The following is a 13,218-nucleotide window of genomic DNA, read 5'->3' on the forward strand; positions in this document are numbered from 1 at the left end:
CATACGGAACGATTTGAAGTGGAATGATCATAGAAAATTAATTGTTGGTAAGGCGGGTACCAGGTTGAGATTCATTGGGAGAGTCCTTAGAAAATGTAGTCCATCAACAAAGGAGGTGGCTTACAAAACACTCGTTCGACCTGTATTTGAGTATTGCTCATCAGTGTGGGATCTGTACCAGGTCGGGTTGACAGTGGAGATAGAGAAGATCCAAAGAAGAGCGGCGCATTTTACCACAGGGTTATTTGGTAAGCGTGATAGTGTTCCAGCAATGTTTAGCAAACTCAAGTGGCAGACTCTGCAAGAGAGGTGCCCTGCATCACGGTGTAGCTTGCTGTCCAGGTTTCGAGAAGGTGCGTTTCTGGATGAGGTATTGAATATATTGCTTCCCCCTACTTATATCTCCCGAGGTGATCACAAATGTAAAACTAGAGAGATTCGAGCACACACGGAGGCTTTCCGGCAGTCTTGCTTCTTGCAAACCATACGCGACTGGAACAGGAATGGGAGGTAATGACAGTGGCACGTAAAGTGCCCTCCACCACACACCGTTGGGTGGCTTGTAGAGTATAAATGTAGATGTAGATGCAGGGAGCAAATTAAGGCCAAGGCTAACAGGGGTGTCTTCATGAAGCCAAGGAGCTGAAGGTGTACACCCATCATGAAAGTTGCAGGTAGTGTTAAGTTAAGCCACTGGAGCAAGTGCCAAAAGCGGACTCCAGGAGGTAACATAGAAGAGGGACACACCCCATACTGACAATCAAAGGAAACATCAAAGAAGGAAGCGTAGAACGGGTGGCTACGCATGGCAGTCAAACGGTATGCATACCTGCTGAGGAGGAAGTCATGGCGGTATTACAGTGATATTCCAGCAGCTTCAGCATACAGACCCTCAACCAAGCTATTGTATGAGGATTACTCCAAAAGATATGCACAATATTTTTGTAAAAATACAGTTTTCATTCTGCATGTGTGAAAGTTTTAGAGTGTGTAGATACATCCTTTTCACTTGTTTTCAAACTTAGTTCAACCTGTTCCCATGAGTGGTACCACCACAGCATGTCTTCGAGATAGCTGCTACACTTGACGTTCATCAGAAGCAATGTGCTGTCATAGAATTCCTGTGCTGTGAAAACGAGACAGGGGGAAACATCCACAAGAAGTTGAAAAAGTTGTATGGAGATGCTGCTGTCAATCGCAGTACAGTTAGTCAGTGGGCAAGCAGGTTATGTGATGAAAGCAGGCATGGCAATATTGAGGATTGTCCTCGCAGTGGCAGGCCTCGTACTGCACACACTCCAGACAATGTGCGGAGAGTTAACAAATTGGTGACTGCTGACAGATGCAAAACAGTGAATGATTTGTCACACTATGTTGGGATAGGGGAAGGAAGTGTTTGCAGAATACTGAAAGTGTTGGCGTCAAGAAAGGTTTATGCCAGGTGGGTTCCCAGGATGTTGACAGTGGCTCACAAAGAAACGAGAAAAACGGTATGCAGCGAAACACCTGCCTTAGAGTCCTGACCTGGATCCATGTGACTATCATCTCTTTGAGAAACTGAAAGGCTCTCTTCATGAAACAAGGTTTGAAGATGATGACTCCTTTGTGCACACTGCCAGACAGTGGCTCCAACAGGTTGGTCCAGAATTTTACCATGTGAGTATACAGGCACTGGTTCCAAGATGGCATAAGGCAGTTGAGAGGGATGGAAATTATGTGGAGAAATGAAAATATTGTTCCTAAAGGATGTATCTACACACTGTAAAACTTTCAAACATGTAGAATAAAAGATGGATTTAAAAAAATAGTGTGCATTTCTTTTGGAGTGTCCCTCGTAAAAGGCACCAGTGGCCAAACGGATGCCACAATGGTAGATAGTGTTGAGATGGCGTAAGATGGATGGACATGTAGATGCATAAACAAAGCGCCCATAGTCTAGTTTCAAATTGGCAAAGGACTGGTATAAACAGAGGAGGGTGGTTTGATCTGCAACCCAGAAAATACCATTGAGGACATGTAGGACATTGAGGGACCACATAGAGCAGGCTGCCAGGTAAGACACATGGGAGGATCAAGAGTGTTTCCTATTGAGCATGAGCCCAGGAATTTTGTAGTATTAATGAATGGATGAGCAACCAGCCCAAGATGTAAAGATGCTGGGAGAAACTAACTGCGCCACCAGAAATTCATACAGACAGTTTTGACAGTGGAGAAATGAAAGCCATTGTCGACACTCCAGGAGTAAAGATGATCAAGACATTGCTGAAGATGCCACTCAGTGAGACACCTTCATGGAGAACTGCAATAGATGGCAAAATCGTCAACAAAAAGGGAGCCAGAGATGATCGGCAGGAGACAGGCCTTTATAGGGTTAATGGAGATAGCAAAGAGGTCGACACTCAGGATGGAGCCCTGAGGCACACCAGTTTCCTGGGTAAAGGTGTCGGACAAGGCAGAACCCACATGCACCTTGAAAACTCGGTCTTTTAAAAATTCCTTAAGCAAATGGGGCAGGCGGCCATGGAAGCCCCACATGTAAGGAGTATGGAAGATACCAGCTCTCCAGCAGGTGCTGTAGGCGAAAAACATGGCCACAGTTTGGGATTTCTGCAAAAAGCACTCATGACATGGGTGGACAAAGTAGTGAGATGGTCAACTGCAGAATGGCGTGCTCGAAATTCACACTGTGCAGTCATCAGTAAACTGTGAGACTCAAGCACCAAGCCAGCTGGTCATGAATCATACGTTCCATCACACTGCAAATACAGCTGGTGAGAGAGATGGGGCAGTAGCTAGAAGGAAGATTTTTGTCCTTACTGGGCTTACGTATGGGTGTGACAGTGGCTTCACGCCAAAGTCCGGGAAATGTTCCCTCTGCTCAGATGTGGTTGTACGCATTAAGCAGAAAATGCTTGCCTGTAAGAGAAAGGTGCAGCAACACCTGAATGTAGACAACATCTGGCCCCTGGGGGCGGAGGATTGGGATGAACGGAGAGCTCGATATGGCTCCCTCATAGTAAATGCGGCATCGTAGCAATCACAATTCTGAGAAGAGAGGGGTGTTGTCTGAGTCTCCTCTGCTCATTTCCGATGGAGGAAGGAAGAGCTCAAAATTTCCGCAAAATGGCGGCCCAAGATGTTGGAGACAGCAATAGGGTCCATGATGATATCATCTGCTACTGTCACGCTGGAAATTTGGGAATGGATCTTGATCCGAGAGAGCTGTTGGAGGTTGGCCTACTCGACAAAGGAAAGGGTGGAACTGTTAAAAGAACTATTGTATGAAATCCAGCTAGCTTTTCTGCCATCCTGAAGAATGTGACAACACTCTGCAAGCATCTGATTACAATGAATTGCCTCGGAACATGCCTCAGTCCATCAAGGGACAGGGCACAGCGTGGTAAAGAGGAAGTGTGAGGAATGGATGTTCTGCAGTAGTAAGTATAGGGTTTGTGAGATATTCCATCGGGTCATCACAGCTGGGGAAATTTATTTATTGAAGGTTGCTGTCAACAAACAGATAGCACACGGGAAATTGTCACTCGAGAAGGTGTTAGAAAGAGTGGGCCACTCACAATGGGCAAGCTGGGCAGTGCTGACTGATAGGTCCAAATGGGAATGGGTGCGTGAGGATTCGGAAAGGAATGTGGGTGCTTCAGTGTTACGGCAGAAGAGGTCGAGTTGATTAAGGAGGTCAGCCAATAGGGCACTTCTCCGACAGGTTCTAGGAGAACCCCAATGGGGATGATGCACATTAAAGTCACTGAGTAGCAGAAATGGGTGAGGTAGCTGCCCAAGAAGCTGAAGGAAGTCTGCCCTGGTGACAATAAATGATGGAGGCACATAAATGGTATAGAGGGAAAAAGTAAGGTGAAGAAGGTAAAGGTGAGCTGCAACAGCTTGAAGATGGGTGGTCAGGGAAATGGGTTGACTATGAATTTCATCCCATATGAGCAGCATGACGCCTCCATGAGATGGCATGCCAACCTCAGGGGGAAGGTCAAAACGAACCGGGAAGAAATATGAAAGATCAAAGTGGTCACGAGGAAGCAATTTTGTTTCCTGAGGGAAAAGTACAAAGGGACGCTGTGACGCTAAAAGCAGCCACATTCCTCTTTGTGGGACCCAAGTCCACAAACGTTCCATTGGAGGAGAGTGATGACGAGGAAGAAATGAAGGAGTATCACTTCGGTGGCTGCCGAGTGACGGCATGCGAACACTTGCTTCTACAAGGCACAGAAGAAGAGAATCCTGCTCCATGATGTCCACAGAAGCTTGGGGCTGCTCGTGCTGTCAGTCCGTGGAGTCTCATGCAGACAAACAGTTGGTGGTGCCCACCAGTGACATGGAGGCCACCCAGGCTAACGTATCACATGGCAACACTGTCAATTCGAGTTGGCAAAGGAGAATACTGTTTGCCTTTGTTGGACTTCTTCAATCCTTTCGAGTTATCAGAGGAAGACACAGATGTCAGTTGGCTGGAGGGACATAGGAAGTCTTCACGGGAGTACTCCTTGTGTCCATTCCGGCCTACTGGTTGTGTAGCTCGTGGCTTCATCCCTTGATACGAGAGTTTGATGGCTTGTTGCGCAGCTGGATGAGTGGATGGTGATGCTACCTTGACACTGGACGATTTCACAATCTCAGAGCTGAATTTGAGGTCACATGTTTGGTGGCCACGTCCTTCGTGGAGTGAGAGGAAAGAACAGAGCTATAAGTGGCAGATGGGAGAACACAGGGTTTGCAACTAGCTAATAACTTGCGAGCGACTTGGTAAGGCACTTTCCGCTTTACCCAGATCTCCTGGACAGCCCGCTCATCGAGATACATGGGACAAGCCCAAGAGGAGGTGGCAAGGCCGCCACTGCACGTGATACAGCAGGGAGAAGGAGGCAGACAATCGCCCTCGTGCATACCCCTATCACAAATTATACATTTGGCTGGATGTCAACAAGACGTTCAAGTACAGCTGAAATGATGATACTGGTAGCGGCACATCGGGTTCAGAATGTATGATTGGACTGTGATAATTTCATAGCCTGCTTTGATCTTGGGCAGAAGCACCACTCTGTCAAAGGTGAGACAGCAATGACACTCCGGTCAGAGACTTATCACTGGATTTTGGCCTCAGTCAGACCGTCGAGCAGCGTAGTGTAAGTAACACCGTGAGAAGAATTCAGAGTTCTATGTGTCTCAGCAAGAACAGGATAGCCGTGGAGAAGTGAGGTGACGAGCAGTTGCTGTGCTTGAGAATCAGAAGCAGTTTCCAAAAGCAAAGTGCCATTCCATAAAAGAGAGCAGGATTTCACAGGGCCAGCAATTGTATCAACACTTTTCTGAATAATAAATGGATTTACCGTTGCAAAGGACTGATCGTCTTCAGTATGTGAAATCACAAGAAACTGTGGAGCAGCTGGAAGGGTCTTTGAATCATTAGCCTCATTCATTTTACATTTCATAGATGTTGATTGTGAAGATGATTGGGAATCATGGGGGGTTTTCTCACAATCAGCCAGTGTCCCTGATGGCGCACTCCTTGCAACTGGGGGTCTCCTTCACAGGAGGCGAATTTGCCTTAGGTGAGTGTTCACAGCTCAGGTCACACCTCCCAAACAACTGACAGAAGGACCGATCCGCAATTTGGGAAGGTAGCAACTCAGGCAATCACCCCTCCCTGCGCCTGACCTGTATCAGGGGGTACGTGCGAACGCTACCTTTCGACCCAGGGCTGGAAATTACGTGTTACCCGGGTACCAGCTAAGTGTCAAGACGCGTGGGACAGCCATTGAGAGTGCACAGGGAGGAAGAATAAAAAGAGGAACCTCTTATGCTGAAGCGGAGGAACAAGAGGAGAAGGGAAACAAAGAAAGGAAAAGGGAATAAGAAACAGTGGTGAGACTGTTCTTATTTAAGTGACGGACAATGAGGTACTTTCGCAATAACCCCCCAGACATGTTCCCCAAGGGAGGGGAAATAGAATAGCAAGAGGATAGACATACGGCATGGAAGGGGAAGAGTGGTGAGCCCCTTGGGGGGGGGGGGGGCAGGGGGGAATCCTGATTATGATAATGATGTACATTATGGAGATAACGCTTTTAGATTGGGTTCATTCATGACTTGGTAGTTTGATGTCATAATTACAGAATCTTAAATTTGGATTGCCAGTAATGTTTCATTTTTTCCTTCTTTCTTGTTCATTTTACTTTCCTCACTTTAGCCAGTAGGACATATGGGAATCTGATAGATACTTTTATTCCTTAAAAGTCTTTCTTTAATTATTTCATTGATGCAATCACACACAAACCTTTTCCCTTCATAGTTTAAGTGCATTCCATGCTTAGTATGCTGGTTACAGTGAAGTTCACTTATGTCTAATACATCACACTTAGTGTATTTTCAACAGTTTCTTTATTTTATTTCATTTCAGGTGGAAGATAGTTTCACATATCTGTTCACAGCCTTCTGCTGCAATCCAGTTACAAGGATTTCTTATCCAATCAAAGACATGACAAAGTGGGGAAGCACTCACTTCTTTTGCTAGCTATGCTAAAACATGTACAGCATTCTTCTGGGTATGATAACTAGCAATCTTTTTGTCCACACGAATCAACACCGTTTATGTTAAAACCCGTGCAGTATTCTTCTGGGTATGATAACTAGCAATCTGTCTGTCCAAGCGATTCAACACTGCTTAACTGTGGTCAGCTGCACACTACAATAACCCTATAATTTAGATCTTTCTACCCATTACCAGCTTTTCCTAAATGTACTATAGGGAACCTGTCATGTGTACGTGTGATAGTGAGAGAAATACTAATAATATACGAAAAATGAAAACTGGAAAGCTAGTGTGATTTGCTGAAATATTAAGTGTGTGCTTGTGCCAGTCACCATTCACCTGCAGTTGAATGAATGTCTGTACTGATTTTCCACTTTGTATTTGGTGCAATAATTAAGAAAATTTTCGTACAAATAATTATCCCAATGAAACAATACAAATCAAAGCTTCCACTTTAAACTGAGCAAAATTCTTCAGCATCACAACCCAAGACAATCAGAAATTTGTTATCCAAAAACATATTTGCTCCAAACATGATTGGAAAATACTGACAACATGGAACGGATAGATTGCTACTCACTAAATAGAGGAGCCATTTAGTCGCAGACAAGCACAATGAAAAGAAAGAGAGAAATATTCAACTTTTGGGCAAACTCTTTCATCAGAAGTAGAAAAACTCATACACATTCCCACAAGCACAACACACACAGGCATGCTCACTGTCACCTCTGGGTGCTAAGGCCCTAATGCAAATGTGTCTGAGGAGAGCAGCAATTTAGCTGGGATGAGTAGAAGGGGTATGGAAGAGGTGTGGGGAAATGAGGGGGAGGGATAGCAGGATAGGGGTGGAGGAAGGTGGTAATGCTGCCTGTGGGAGTGTGTAGGGATAAGGGGGACAGGATAGGGCTACTAGGTGCAGCATAAGAGGCTGTACTTGAGTACAGGTAGGGGGTAGGGGGAAGGGAGAGAGATGACAAGTAGAGAAAGTGACATGACTAGGTGTATTGGTGGAGCAGAAAGTGTATGTAGTACTGTAGTGGGAGCAGAGAAGGGTACAGGCAGGACGACGACAGGGCTAGTGAATGTGGAGGCCAGGGGAGTTACATGAACAAATGATATGTTGCAGGGAGAATTTCCACCTGCACAGTTCAGAAAACTGGTGTTGGTGTGAAGAATCTGCAGGTTGTGAAACAGTTACTGAAGTGAAGCACGTTATGTTGGATGGCATACTCAACAACTGGGTGGTCCATTTGTCTCTTGGCCACTGTTTGACAGTGGCCATTCGTTTGGACACACAGCTTGCTGGTAGTTGTGCCCACGTATAGTGCAGCACATTGGATGCAGGTAAGTTGATACATCACATGCTTACTTTTACAGGTTGTCCTGCTTTTGATACAGTAGGAGATATAAGTGTCAGAACTCAAGTAGGCAATAGTGGGTGGATGTATGGGCTAGGTCTTGCATTTATGCCGGCCGGGGTGGCCAAGCGGTTCTAGGTGCTACAGTCTGGAACCGCGCGACCGCTATGGTCACAGGTTCGAATCCTGCCTCGGGCATGGATGTGTGTGATGTCGTTAGGTTTAAGTAGTTCTAAGTTCTAGGGGACTGATGACCTCAGATGTTCAGTCCCATAGTGCTCAGAGCCTTTTGAACCATTTTTGCATCTTTGTCTATTGCAAGGACATGAGCATGAGGCAAGGGTTTGAAGTAGGAATGGAGTAGGCACAGACGAGAATATTGCATTGGCTGGGTGGACAGTGGAATATCATTGTGGGAGGATTGTGGACAGATATTTCTTGTTACAGGGCATGATGAGAAGCAGCTGAAACCCTAGCCAAGAATATGATTCAGTTACTCTAGTCCTGGATAGCACTGAGTCATGATCAGTTGACTTCGTAGTAGCTGAGGAGAGCTCTGCCTACTATCCTCCAAGGAAGCCAGGGGTATAATAAGTTTTATTTTATCTTGTTAAAATTTTGTCTTCATTAGACACTTTTCATTTTATTTTAAGATTGGTTTATAGTATTTTGTAAAATTAATTCACAAGTCTGAAGATGGTTATATAAATATAAACGAAACCGGTCACCTATGTTATTGAGACTTAAGTGTTGTGATCAAGACTGAACTTTAGTCAAAATATAACAATCTATTGATCACTGTATTCAAATAATTTTGGTAAATATTTTGGAAGAGTTGTTACTTTTACTCTTTAAATTATATAAATGCTACAGCTCTCAGGATAGCACTCATTTGAGCTAGACGTACTAAAACATTCATCATTAAGTCCAGATCATGTACCAGTTGACTTTCACTTGTTTCCAGATGTGTTGAAACACCTGGTATGAAAATTTTATGCAAATGACAATAATATACATGAGATTGTTATGGAGAGTTTGAATGAGAGCAACCTGAATGTCAGTAATGTTATGACAATACTGTTAACAACAAAATGTGTGAAACACAATGTATGAATATTTGTGGTCAATAAAAGAAACTTAAGTAAACTTGTTGTACCATCCCAGTATATCCAAATGTTCTTTTATAGTGGGCCCACAGCATGCATGAGGTCAAAGAGCAAAATATGTTGTTTTTGGTAAGGTTTCTGCTGCATAATTGATTTATTTACTCATATTGATTACAAAGTTACACGATGGGTTTGTTTTGGTGTTTACCATAATCAAGCATAAGTATTAGCTGGTATGATGTGATCCATATTTCATCTTGGAGTGTAAGTATCAGTTGTCTTTCTTTTATGTTATGATCATGTCATTTCTATATATTTTTGATAGATGTCACAAATAATTTTACCAAGATCGTGCATGTAAAAGTGTTTAGAAATAATGTGATCATAACAGAAAAGAAAGATTACAGAAACATATGTTCCAAGATGCAATACAGACATCATGCCAGCTAAGGTGTATGCTTGATAATGGCAAAATACCAAAGCATGCTTGTTACGTAGCTTTGTAATCTCTACAAGTAGATGAATCAGTTGTGAAGGAGAAACATGCATGAAAAATAAAGTATGAAAATGTGTAGGACAACTCACAACTTAAGCTAGGATTACCTGATTCTTTGGTTCCACAGAAAAGATACTTTCTTTTGAATAATGCACTTATAACAAAGCAGATGAGACACTATGAATGCTTATTGTTTTCATTTTTACTTTTGTGACCGAAGCATAGCCCAAGTGGAAGAGGAGTTCTCTCTCCTGAAACAGACTATGAATGGAAATAAACGTGTATTATAATTAAGAAAGTAGCAACAAATAGTTGTGTGTAAAACCTTTAATAACACAAAAGTTCATTAATTCTACAACTTTGGTACAAATAACTTGTTTCACACTACAATCCCTCAAAAAACAGGGGAGCAGAGAAACAGTTTTTCAATATTGATACCTGAATAAGCAGATGCATAAAAACAAGAATTACGCATATTTACACAAGAACAAAGCAAGTGGATTTATAAAGATAATTTCCACTAACCTAACAAATTAGACTGACTTCAAATCTGCTTCCTTTTTTTACAAATTTTATTATAAAATTTTAAAAATGCCCTGCATTACATTTTCTGCTACGATGTCTTAACGTACTTAACAAATGTAAAAACAGATATTACATCATCAACAATAATTACGAAAATGGAGATTATAAATCTTTAATGTTACAAATGTAATGCAAGGCACTTGCTTATACCAACTAAATTAGTTTCAGTCATTGATATTATCACGTAAGTCACACAAATGTCATTGAAATGTTGGGGCTGACCAAAATGAAAATAACACTCAAGAAAACTGAAATTCAAGTAATGTGAGTTATCACATTCATTGAGAGAAATTACTGAAAACTTTACCTAAATTGTAAATGCAGTTTTATAAGCGCTTATACACCATCATTACATTTATTTATAAATTTATGAGTAGCAGTAATATAGCCATAAGACAATTTTATCTTGATTTTTGGAAATGTACCTTAAGGTCTGTTATAAGCAGACTGATAGTATTTCACTTTTTCTTATCAGTTATCTGCTAATGATTTGGCTATTGTAAGAATATAATAGTTACTTTTATGAGCCTAGATATATTACATAGGTAAATTAACCTATTAATTTTTCTGTTTATTAAACTGTATACAATTTTTGAAGAAAGTTAAGAATTTTGCTTATCTTCTCAAGCTAGAAACAAAAGAAAGAATCCTGTATGATTTTGTTCCCTATATGTATAAGAACAAGCTTGATGAATATAAATTTTGAATTTTAAAGGAACTGAATTAAACACTTACAGAAGATACAAATACTGCTATAAATTAAGTATCTGAATTTCAGTTTTGCATCACTATTACATTTAAAGTGTTGATGTCAGCAATTATGAAGCTATAAAAAGTGAAATCTGGTACACAAATGGCTTAGTCTCTGCCTGTTGTCTACACAGGTGTCTCTGCTTCTTGTGCAGCAGCATACATCATTGGAGTCTTTATCACTTATGACAAAATATGTAAAAACATTCAAAACACTAGCACTGACAGACATACGATTACAGTGAAGACTGTTCAACATATAAGAATACAAGCTGTGGCATTTATTATTATAAACATTGTACAGTATTTGCAGAACAAGAGCAGAACACACACTGTTTACACATCTCACATAAATGTTTTAGAACTGAAATTCTGTGAACTCGACAAAAGAAAGTCTTAGAATTTGAAATTAGCAGTTCATCACAAACATTTAAAGAGGAGCTTAGCAATATACAGAAACAGTAATGGCAATAAGATTTATGTATATATATTTGTATTTATATATGTATATGATTACGAAAATAATTTAATGATATACAGTATGTGTCCTAATTGTTTCCACTAATTCGTTTTGCAACAAGGAAAGCTAAGTGTTTGCCCTTTCTGATAAAGTAGGTTATGATACACACCACACAGCATTTATTAAGATTCTTTCACTCTCATTTCATTCCCATTTCAAAAACATGTAAAAACATACATAATAGTACCATTATGACAAAATATCACATGCCACAAAGTTGAGCCATTCTCTTTATCAACATTGTCATCTTTAATGTTTTAAAGAAAACACAGTGTAACAAAGGCTGAAAATGCACATATATCATAGAACATGGGTGGAAAGAAGTTATTACAATACATATATTGTATTTTGGTCTTCCTAAAACAAAGACTTCTGTATATGAGAAAGTCTGTTTGGTTGCAACCTTTGGATGAGCCGTCTTGCACTACTGCCAATTAAAATTATAGCCCTGCTGTACATTATCCTAAAACTGTTAATATCCAAGAGCTTACCATTCACAGCTGAGAATGGATATATTTTCTATCAATGCATTACAATGAATATTTTATAAATACTTTAATTTCTAATGTGAATAAAGATAAAAGAAAGAACATGAAAACACTGAATAACGTTCACACACAATTGATGCTTATTAAATATTTCCATTCAAAGCTTCTTCACACAGCAGGGTATAATGTTTTTTATGGCACAGGTCTTGCCGATGTCTTTCTAGATGCACTTCTTTGCAACTACAGGTTACACTGCCACAGTATCGTAGGGTGTGACTGCGAATCCGTTTTGTTGGTGATGCCCTGCTTCATTTCTGTAGAAATTATAGTTAATTTAGAATCTGCACCAGAAAAAACTATTAATACATTACACAGATAAAACAGTATATAGTTGTGAAATTACCTGAAACAGTTTTCATGTTGTCATAAAAGTATGAGAGAGATAGCTAAATGTTACGTGTATGTACACTATGATAATTTCTGCTGTTATGAATGTAGTTGAGTGTTAGTATTGTAATTATATGTATATGTGGCAATCTGTCCAAGAGGCTACTGCACTCTGTTTTTAAACATACATATAATCACAAAAAACATATCTTAGAATGAGTGAATCAAATTTTACACTGCAGTGCTGGATCATCATCTTCATTAGGCCATACTATTTGGGAGTCGGTCTGACGTAACACACTGTATCAAGAAATTTAATTCTCTTTCAATTATGTATAGGATGATACTCTACCATATACAGGATACGGTAAAATTCTGGCATATACTTGTGAAAGTATTTTGTAATTATTGCCTTTATGATGCAAGAGGGAATAAGCCTATTTGTGGACCAGTGGAATGGTTCTAAAATAGGCGAACAGATGACACACTGATATAGCACAGATCCAGGATTCCAAAACAAGCAATGTGGAGATCTGAAATAGTTGTAGCAGGTACTCATTAAAATGTTTAATATAATTCATTATTTACAAGCTATTACCAACTAACACTGTGAAAACCATGTTCTTAGCTGGTTGGATGGGGATTTGAATCCATAACCAGTTATAGAAATAAGTTGAGCAGGGCTTCTGGGCTGGTGCTTTCCTCTCTTATTTGTGACATAACTTTATCATATCATTGCAGAAAAAGAGCCACCATTCCTCTCTTCTAATAGGGGCGACAAAAAGGAGACTTCTTGCCATAAATACATCACTGTAAAAGCAGCAAAGCTGTAACCCACATATAGATATTTTTAGTGAGGCTCCATTTCACAACTCTGTGATGTAACTGATCTACAAGCCACAATAAGCAAGGAAGTGTTTTTTGAATGATGATCAATGAGTATACGGTAAGATTTGCATTACAAAGACT

At 40.7% G+C, this 13,218-nt stretch overlaps 1 protein-coding gene across 1 annotated transcript in view; it reads right to left on the reverse strand.

The window, feature by feature from the left end:
* Positions 1-9,831: 9,831 nt before the first annotated feature.
* Positions 9,832-13,218, reverse strand: part of LOC124802781 (Down syndrome cell adhesion molecule-like protein Dscam2) — an 866,453-nt gene continuing 863,066 nt past the window's right edge. Inside the window, exon 37 of the mRNA XM_047263777.1 lies at positions 9,832-12,176. Coding sequence (XP_047119733.1) covers positions 12,110-12,176 — 67 coding nt within the window. The 3' untranslated portion in view covers positions 9,832-12,109. The remainder of the gene's footprint in view (positions 12,177-13,218) is intronic.

Source organism: Schistocerca piceifrons, chromosome 6 (assembly GCF_021461385.2).
Source record: "Schistocerca piceifrons isolate TAMUIC-IGC-003096 chromosome 6, iqSchPice1.1, whole genome shotgun sequence".
In the NCBI taxonomy this organism is placed as follows: domain Eukaryota; kingdom Metazoa; phylum Arthropoda; class Insecta; order Orthoptera; family Acrididae; genus Schistocerca; species Schistocerca piceifrons.